Source organism: Hirundo rustica, chromosome 7 (assembly GCF_015227805.2).
Source record: "Hirundo rustica isolate bHirRus1 chromosome 7, bHirRus1.pri.v3, whole genome shotgun sequence".
Lineage (NCBI taxonomy): Eukaryota > Metazoa > Chordata > Aves > Passeriformes > Hirundinidae > Hirundo > Hirundo rustica.
The window spans coordinates 30,062,177-30,072,101 of record NC_053456.1 but is presented as its reverse complement, the minus strand read 5'-3'; the positions used below and the strand labels follow the sequence as shown (position 1 = coordinate 30,072,101).

The following is a 9,925-nucleotide window of genomic DNA, read 5'->3' as shown; positions in this document are numbered from 1 at the left end:
CTCATTATTTTACACCCTGCCCCTAGCTGAGCTCAAGTAACGCGTCTCCTTAAGAAGCTGCCGGCAGAATTGAGATGCTTTGAGAACCTTTTTAGGGCTCACCACGATTTAGGCTCACATTTTAAGCACAGGAAGGCTCAAAGCAGGCTACTGCACAACGCCTGGCTGCCTTTCCCTACGTGCCACGAGCATTCGGTCCCTGGAGCAGAATGATGTGGGTGCAGCCGTGCCAGGCCCTGAGGTGCCTACAGCCCCGACAATGGCCTTTTCTGCTTGATGGAGACCAACATCAAATCTCTCAGTGAAAACAGAACAAAAAAACCAAAACAAAAAACAGAAAAAACCGACCAAAACTAATTTACAGATCTTTATTTCTTTGACTTTCCCAGGGAAGAAGGACAGAACTGCTGGGAAATCGCCCTCCAGGAAACCTGTGACAACGCTCCTCTTTTAGTGTTACAGCCGGGGCTTAAAATGGCGCGGAAGGGCAGCGACCCGCTCCCTTACTCAGCTCTGCCGCACCAGCCGCTCTCGGGGCGCCGCGGGGCTGTTGCCCGGAGGGAGGTCAGTCGGTGGGCGGTGAGGGGAGGCAGAAGGGATGAGGGGAAGCAGGGCCAGCTGACGGAGGACACCCGACCCAGCGGCCCCAACTCAGCGGCGCCAGCGCCCCGAGAAGGAGAAGATGGCGGCGGCAGCGTTGACCAATCGGCGCGCGGCGCCGGCTCGCGCCCGCCCGTTACCCAGTCCCGGCGCTCCGCGTGCCCCGGACGGTTCCATTCGCCTCAATCGCCCCCTCCCGGCGCCCCGGTTGGTGGCGTCCGTCCCGTATAAAGCGGAGCGCGGCGCACGTGTGCTCCTCAGTGCCGGCGGGAGAGGGAGGCGGGGTGGTCGGTGTGCTGGTGGTGTCGGTGTGGAGAGGGAGCGGTGGGGGTCGGGCGTGCCGCACAGTCACCGCACAGCCCCTCGGTGCTCGTGTCCCCGTCCCCTGTGAGGGTCGCCGGTGCCCCCCTGCCCGGCCCCGCGCTGCTTTTGCTCCCCCGCGGGATGCGGGCTCGGCCCGCCCCGCTAGCCCTCACCCCCGCGCCGGCCGCAGCATGAGCGCGGCGAGCGACACGTATTTCCTTATAAAAGACATAAAACCCGGACTGAAAAACTTAAATGTCATCTTTATTGTGCTGGAGATCGGTAAGTGGCGCCCGGCACGCCCCACCCCCGGGCCGCCCACGCGTGTCACGGCGGGCGGGGGGGCCGGCGGCGCCGTGCTCCCCCTGAGCCGCGCTTCTCCCCGCAGGGCGAGTCACCAAGACGAAGGACGGGCACGAGGTGAGGTCCTGCAAGGTGGCGGACAAGACGGGCAGCATCACCATCTGCGTGTGGGACGAGATCGGCGGCCTCATCCAGCCGGGGGACATCATCCGCCTGACCAAAGGGTGCGTACGGGGCCGCCCCGCGCCCGCCGGGCCGCGCAGCCCTTTGTCACCCGCGGGGCCCCTCCAGGGCCACCGGGGACACGGCCGGCGCCTCCGACCCGCTCCCTGTTACCGAGCCAGCGCCATAAGGTCACTTGCCAAATTAAACCCACCTTTCCCAGGCCAGAACATGCCTAGTGTGAGTGTACAGGCCAGGAGGGGCTTGGGTTTGCAATCAGGAGGTGGTGGTGAAGAGATTTGGGTTGGTTTTAAAAAGCTCCCTAGGAAAATACTTCTGGGGGGGTGGGGGGGGGGGGGGGGGAATGCAACAGTCAGTCCTAGTCAGTAAATCAAGCAGGGGAACTCCAAAGCATGTTCTTATTTTCACAGCTCGTTCTTTACTTTGGCAGTCAGCTCCGTAATGAAATGAGGGAACTGTTACATATCACGCAGAAAAGTTGCTTTTCATTGGAGTGATAGAACAAAAATGACAGGCAAAGGACAACCTTTTCGGTTTCACTGTAAAAATTCATTCTAGGGCTACACTGTAGAACGTGTTAATTTGGTGAGGTGCAAATAGTTCCTCAAAGTTGATTTAATTAAAGAAACAAGCCCAACCCCCAAACTTATTGTGAGGAAGAATGTTAGAGTCAATCTGAAAATCCGTTTCCATGTCACTTAAATTTTCACTAGCAGAGTCATAGTAAGTTTCATTTGAGTTCTTCATGCCAGTCAGGTTACACTTTCAGAAATTCATTACACTGATCCTTTGGCTTATGGCACTCCAGGATCTACAGTGTATTAATTTGTTTTTATGAAAAAGTAGGTGAAAGGTGACTCATGCTGCTAACTGAGCTGCTTTTAAGTTGTTCATTTGAGTGTAATTCTCAGTTCTGGACTGGAATTGCATGACCCTTGCCACCAAAACTACAGCTGCTTCCTCCTATGCAAATGTCCTTTTACACGAAATGGGCTGACTCCTCAGCAGAGGTGGTTCTGGGGAAGGCTGCTTGCGTGGAGAGCACGTGGAGCTCAGGGATGGGGAGAACTAAACCAGAGCTCTGGGCCAGCACAAAGCCTCCTGTGTAGATGACATTGAAACAAATTGAGAGCGATACTGTTCAGCAGCATTACTGTACTCCCTTCTGTGACTGGCTTACTGTAACTGCTCTGGTGTTCCTGTGCAACAAATGGGAGAGTCATGGCATCCTTTAATGTAAAAAACTGAGCTTGGCTTGTATGTATTAAATTTATGAGCTGACATCACTGTTTCTGGTGGGTGGCAAAGTCATGCCTTCATTTTACATGAGTTGCGTGCTCCCTTAGGACTGTGGAGGGAGTGAAATGGGAGAAGCTAAATCCATTGTGGTTTGGCCCTCGTCTTCAGAAAACTGGCCTCATGCTGGCATACAGGGTTCTCCGAATACAATTTTATATATAAATAGATTTGATTGTGTGATGTTGCCATTGCCAGACAGGTAAATTTCAGCTCTGTAGGCTAATCTGACTTCATAGTGCAGGATGCCCTTTGATACAAGCAGAAAAGCTTACACAGGCACCATGAGTAAACATGCCAGTTTTCCCCCCTTGCTGAATTTCAAGCTGCACATGCATTCCTGTGCAAAAGCAGTCACTGTTGCTTACTTATGTCACTGGGTGGTGAACCTGTTTACAGGACGCTGTTGCACTTGATATTTCTAAATTGGAAATTAGTGCTGGAATTTACTGCTTTATGGCCACCTCTTTTTGAGATAAAAACAAATGCTTACATATGTGGAATAACTTTGTGCTGGAGGTTGTTAGTCACATGATTTGCTGGGTCTTTTCCCAGTAAATGTATGTTTGACTTACATTTATTGTTTGGTAGCTCATTTCCTTTGTTTTCTGCCACAAGGCTGCCTGACGAGCTGGTTTTTAAAGGTTAAGGAGTGAGGGAATCTTTAAAGTGAATCTATGAAGTGAAGAACTGTGATCCTTGTTCTGGATGGAAAGCTCCCAGGATAGTATCTGCAGTTACAGTGCCTGTGCTTTCCTGCTGGTGCTGAGGTATGGAGAAGGTTATCACTGCACTGGTAGTGCTGTCCTCTCCTGCCAACCTGACTCCTCCCTGGTGCCTCTTCAGGGCCCTGCGTGTGGCCGGATGTCTCCCAGTCTCAGCAGATAAGGCAAAAGGGCAAGAGGAAGGTTTCTTATCTCTGTTCCAGAGAGCGTAAGGAAGTGGTGACTTGTCCAGAGTGGTGACTCCCATGAGTGCAATTGCTGAGGTTCCCTGTTCTGTGCTAGAAGACACACACACACACTCTTTTTAACTCCCTTGCACTGTGCCTGTGTTTCTGGTCTGTGTTCTCGTTCTCTACCCATATGTAGTGATGCCCCTCACTGAAGGGAGCAATTACACAGAATGTTTTGTATGGCTCAAATTTCAGTGTTTGAAGTCAAGTGCCACCATAAAGAATAGAGTGCGCTCACGCTGTCTTGTAAGGGAATGAATGTTCCTTCAATCAAAAATTTATTTCAGTGTGTTTCTATACATCACTTGGAGTTTGATGGCCAACCTTGTGCCTTTAAAAAAACCAGAATGGTAAGGACCTATATAAAAATATGAGCACTTTTGATCATACACATTCAGTAGCAGTAGCTGTTCTCCAGCAAGCAGAGGTGATTCTTCCTGGCTCCTGCTGAAAGCAGAACTGAGATTTGTCACCAAATATAACACAGATACTGCTTTTGGCAAAATGCCTTTTCTCTACAGGACAAGTCATAAGGGCTGCTCCAGTCCACAAAAGAGCATCCACTCTCAAAATAATCGGCTACTTTCCTGTAATTGTCAAAGCAGCCTGCTGAGCTTCCGGTACCTTTTGCTAGAAGTAGTGCATGAAGAGCTATAAACCATCGGTGTTGGTGACATTGGGGGTCCCTGGGAATTTTTTTTAGTCCATGCTGGTGTGTAATACTTGTTAACATCATGGAAGATAGCATGCTTCCACTTCCTCTGTCAGCTCATTCACTAAGAAGCTGCTTCACTTCTCCTTTTCTTTGGCCAGGTACGCGTCTCTGTGGAAAGGATGCCTGACACTTTACACCGGACGAGGAGGGGAGCTGCATAAAATTGGGGAGTAAGTATTGTGTGTTCATACTTCTCAGCAGAGCCTCATGGTAAGTATGAGACCTAGTAGCTCTTAGGAAATGGAATTTAGGGCAGCAAAAGCATGTTCTCAGTTGGTCATGGATGTCATGAGCTCTGACCCTCTCTGGACTGTAGGTACTTTGAGGAAAATCAGCCTCCATCACTGGCACAGGTCGAGGAGGAGGGCACGTATAAATGACAAGGGACTGAATCTGCATTGCTTACCTAGGCCTTATCTTGATTAACCACGTCATTTTGGTGGAAGCCTTTTGTATGTGTCATTCTTGAGGGACAGGCAATGCAGAGAAGGAAGAGCAAGGTCACTCCAGTGAATCATATCCAGGCAGAAGCAAGCCTCATTAAACCTGCTTTAAACTGCTCATTGGCTGGGGCAACAGCTCCCGCCTAAGAGCAAACATGAGTAACATACTTGAGCAATAGAAAAAATAGCAACATTTTCTAACCAGAAGAGTACTTCCACTGTTGCACAAAGTGCTGTGGGAAACCTTGCAGTCATCAGGGAAGTGGGGCTCTTGGGTTGCCACATACCCTCCTGGGTGGTTCAGAAATGCCCAGTGTTCAGATGGATTGTCTTGTACAAAATCCGTTACCACAGAAGCGTCACCCAGCTGACTTTACTCTTCAGCAGGCTGGAGCGATGAGAGTCCTTATCTGGGTTGTGCCTCCCAGCAGCAGGTGGGAGCTCCACTGGTGTTTAACCATTCCAAGCAGTGTAATGATCCAGATCTTTCTTCCTCTCTGCCATAATTTCCATGTAGTGAGTTGATGGGCCTATTCTGCCATAGCCCCCTTGAGTGGAAAAGGATGCTTTGAATTTCATTGCCTGTTTTGGGCTCCTCTGTGCTATTATTGTTAATGGGGCACTGCATCGTGTGGGAGTGAGTTTTCTCTAGAGGTGTAATGCAATCTCTGTCTGGGAGCAGGCTGGGTGACTCAGTGCCTCAGGTGACCTTGTGAGTGGGTGCTGGACACGATTGTGCAGCTGGAAGAGAGACAAAGGGAGCCCTTTCATCACCTTTTGTTTTATTTAGGCCAGTTTGCCTCCTTGAGTAAATGAATACTTGCCTCTGCTTGATTGAAATGTCCTCACCAGGAAGATGTGGCAGCCTGACCACAAGCCTATAAAGGGATCAAAGAGCCTCTTAATACCTACGGATATTCTCTGAACAGTGGGGTCGGGATTAATTACTGCTAGGTGATGGGATGTGTCAAGAACATATGCTCTGTGAATTGTGGAGTTGAGAACTCTGTTACAAAATGGCTTTAGAACTTTCTAATAATCCTAATTTCTTCCCAGGTTCTGCATGGTGTACTCAGAAGTGCCAAACTACAGCGAACCCAACTCGGAGCACGTTGGGCAGAACAAACTGGTATGTTAAACTTGTCTGAGGCTTCTGGCCTGAAGGGCTCTTTGTTCTGAATATTTCACACTAGGCTGTGATCAGATGTGACTTCTGGAAAAATGGATTCAGTATAGCTAAAAATGAGCCAATAATTGAAGTAGCAGATAAATTTCATGTGGAGCCACTGTAAGAACACAGGGGAAAAAATCAGCCCCTTTCTGAAAAAATGAGATTTTTTCTTTCTCTGATCTGTGTCTTTTTTTTTTTTTTTTTTTTTTTTTTAACCTTTCTCTAATGGCACAGGGTGAACAGAATAATATTTCTGCATCAAGTGGTATGGGTACTTGTACTTTTGGGCCACTGGGTAAGTTTTTATCAGTTTGTAGAAGTGAAAAAATGAGAAACACTTAATGGGAATCAAAATTTATTTCATGGGTTCCCCATTCTTGGGATTAAAAAATGCACTAGGCTCTAAAAAGTCATTCAGACTGGGGCCTGAACCTAAAGCATGTAAGCATGAATATTTCCTGAAACTGTTTTCAGGATTTCTTCTGTAGAAGAAGAGGAGATTAGAATACTGAGGGTGCCTATATCACATAAGGGGTCTTGACTAATCTTAAATCGTTGTGATGCTTTTGAAAAGGTTTTGCAGCACTTAAAATTCTGCTTATTTAAACTTCCTGAGACATTGGCTTTAAAAATTACTTCAGTCTTGCTAGATACCATGGCTTTCCTGCTCCCAAAAACAGAAGTGGTGGTAATCTGAATTCCAACATTTGACTTATCCAGATCATTTTGTTCTGTACTTAGATACATAATTTTAAATATGAAAACACTTCAAGGCCTCGAGCAGGTATAAGCTGAGAAAGAACTTTTAAGTTCTAGCCTGCCTACACAGTGCCTGTACTCAGTAGCTGGTGTTAAAAAGCTGTTACTGTGACGCTTCTTGCTTTAGCTGAGAAAGGGGAGTGGGGATGGAAGGAAAGTAGTCTGGGAAGGGAAAGGTAAGCTGTGATTTGGGGTCTTGCCGTGCCAGAGAGGCTTTTCCTTCTGGTCTTCAGGATTTGGTGGTTACTGCAAGCTCCATGTATTCTGTTGATAAATTTATGTCAGGAACCAGTGATTTCAACCTGTGGAACTTGTGATAACGTTTTTTCTGTCTTCTTAGGAAATGGTTTACAAACTGGACCTGAAGCAAGTGGATTTCCATTCACGTATAACCACGGCCACGTTTATGCAGGTAGTGGGAGAGGCAATGGACGAGGACCTGTAAATCCAGCACCAGCTAATAGTGTTCAGCCTCTTCCCCCTGCTGTCAGTAACGGGAGGGACCCACGCAGGGCCTTTAAAAGATGACTATGCCAAATGGGGTTGTACAGCTTGCTTAAACTCTACACTCTACTTGAACACTTACTGCACTTTTATTTATAGTTAACTGTGAACCAGTTTGTCCTTCGGAGTTTTTTTTGTTTTGTTTTTTCTTTACCTTTTGGTGTATGGAGCAAACTTGATGTGATCTGTTTCTTGTTTTGCATCAGGGAAGCACACTGCGTATTCCCTGTTGTAAAGGGGGTAGGGGGAGAAGGTGGATGCAAGGAAGTAAGGGTCACAGGGGGAAGTGTCTCAATTAAAACTTGATGCCCTTTGCTAAACAGAAGAAAGTTTCAGTTACATACATGTATTTCTGTTTCTTTTGGTCAGCCATGTAGCCTTAATAGGGTCTAACTCTGTCCTGTGCACGCATGTGTTGACTTCTGTTAGGGATAATGGGAGCTCTTCTTACTGGAAGAGAAATGAAGGGGAAGAGCAAAAACGCTTTGAGTGAGCTAGGTGTCCTGGGAATGAATATGGCTTGTGAAAGCAATAAGTGTAAGGAAATGGTGGTGCCAGACCTAGTGGTGTCTCTGGAATCAGAGAATGGATGGCTCGGATCAAAGCTGAAGGTGTGGTGAGTCTCTTGAAGCTTGATCCTGATTCCAGAAAGGTGTACACTACTTGAAAAATTCTTTCTAAACACCATTATCACTGTCAAGGAAAGTGACACTGATTTTTGCTTTGGATAGAAGCTTGGATGTTTGTTCTTGCTTTGCATGAGATAGCAGAATAGGAGGATCTAAATTCAGACAGTGTTGGGGAATATGCTTTTTGTAGCCTTTCCTTGCGTAAAAGCCCAAGGTTACTTTGCAGGAGCCTGAATTTCCAGGAGCGGACTGTTCTCAAATGCTGCATTACCCATCTCTTCAATGAGTCTGCCTACTCCTCCTTCCTTCATTCACTTTTCCAAATAAATTATGTATTAGATGAAGCTGTATATGTGGAATACAGAGGTACTGGCCAAGCACACAGCTGCACTTCTGATGCTGTTAAGCTTTCCTTCCTCTGTTTTATATGAAATACAAATTATCCCTTGAAGAGCCCCCTCCATATCCTGGGGGGTGAATAGCTGGTTTTGTTTCTGAGATCACAAATGCCTTGACTCTAGATGAGAGTCCAGTGCCATATTTCAGATCAGGTTCAAAAACAACTCGGAAACTGAGGTGTCATACTGGATTCATCTGTTTAACTCTTCTTAACTGACCTCTCAAATAAAACAAAATTGCACTAACCACATCAAAAACAAATCTAACTTTCTTTCTGTCAAGCCATAAAGACTTCATGACAAAAGGCTGTTTCTGAATTGTGAGTTGTCTCCGTGGTTATTCATGCTGTTTGAATCTACCGATGTGTTACTAATGTTTACAAGTTGTTTACATTTGATACTTTTTGCTTTTGGTACTCTACCGCGATCTGTTGAAAAGTTGCTTCTACTTGGTGCAAGTTCCCTGCCTGTGTGGAATACCGAACTTCTTTTGAAATGCAAGCATCAGCTACAACAAAGTGCGGAAGGGAGGTTGAGAGAGAGCTGTGTGCCCAGACACCTGAGGGCTGTTTGTCTCTACTCTGGTAAAGTGCTTTCCTGGTACTTCCAGGTGGAACTAGTGAAACTTGTTTTGGACACAAGAGGGTGGCGTGCCTCAGGAGATCCCATCTGGGTGCTGCTGTGGAAGAACACTGCTCATCGGTGAAACAGAAAGCAGTCCTTTCTGGGGAAATGGTGCAAGGACGTGACGTGTAACTCAGGGACTTCAAATTGCTCACTAGTTTCAATAAATGTGATGTGTAGTCCAGGTGTATGGACAACCTCTTCTGCAGTGTTGCTTTAAGACATTTGATGTGCTTGTGAGAAGGAAACCAAGAGGACTTCTAAAGCCAGGAAGTACCTTTGATGTGTTCCAGAGATACGTAAGATGTAAGTAAGGTGTCAGAGCCATGCTGCCCAGTAGTAGCTGTAAAGTTAGCAAGTGAACGACACAGGTGATGGTGGGGACTTGGTACTCATTGGAGTATCTCCAGTATGGGTGTCAAGTCCTGATGGTCTTAACTTCTCTGTGGCATATAGAAGTTAAAAACAAGGGCAGTCCTGTGTTAGTGTGTGCTGCGGTGCCTGATGTTTGTAGCTCTATGCATTTGAGCTTTTATTAAGCTGATAAATGGAATACTTGTTCACAAATTCCAAGTAAAAAGTGATATGATTAATGCTAGTAAGTGGAATAAGATTAAAACCCTGCAGTCATGTGGATGATTGATGTGCAGTTGGAAGGAAAAAAGCAAGAGCCTGGTCTTCACGTTCTCAAGGTTAGTAGCATTCCTGCTTTCCTGATTCTTACATGAAACTATTGCAGTTTATTAATAAATTTTTACTTCTTTGCAGGGGAAATCTGTGCCCTGAAATGGACATGGACTTAAATATAATTTTTCAAGGTCCTCTGATATTCCACTGAACCCGTGACAAAGTTGTTTCCTCAGAGGTATCAGTGTCAAGATAAGCGAGCTCTCGGCTTGCAGAGGAATCTGGGAGCCTGCCTTGCAGCTGTCGGGATCATACCACCTCAGTTCACAGACACACATCCCTCTGTGCAAACAAGCACTGAATTACAGTGATGTGCTGAGGCAGTTTATCGGTGCTCAGTGGTTTGGTCAGGGAG

At 46.7% G+C, this 9,925-nt stretch overlaps 1 protein-coding gene across 1 annotated transcript; it reads left to right on the top strand.

The window, feature by feature from the left end:
- The first annotated feature begins 874 nt into the window (after positions 1 to 874).
- NABP1 (nucleic acid binding protein 1) lies at positions 875 to 9,069 on the top strand. Its single transcript, XM_040070137.1, has 6 exons — positions 875 to 1,185; positions 1,292 to 1,430; positions 4,454 to 4,525; positions 5,855 to 5,927; positions 6,204 to 6,264; positions 7,069 to 9,069. The coding sequence occupies exons 1-6, from the start codon at positions 1,095 to 1,097 to the stop codon at positions 7,254 to 7,256; spliced, it is 624 nt and encodes a 207-aa protein (XP_039926071.1). The 5' UTR covers positions 875 to 1,094; the 3' UTR covers positions 7,257 to 9,069.
- Positions 9,070 to 9,925: the final 856 nt, after the last annotated feature.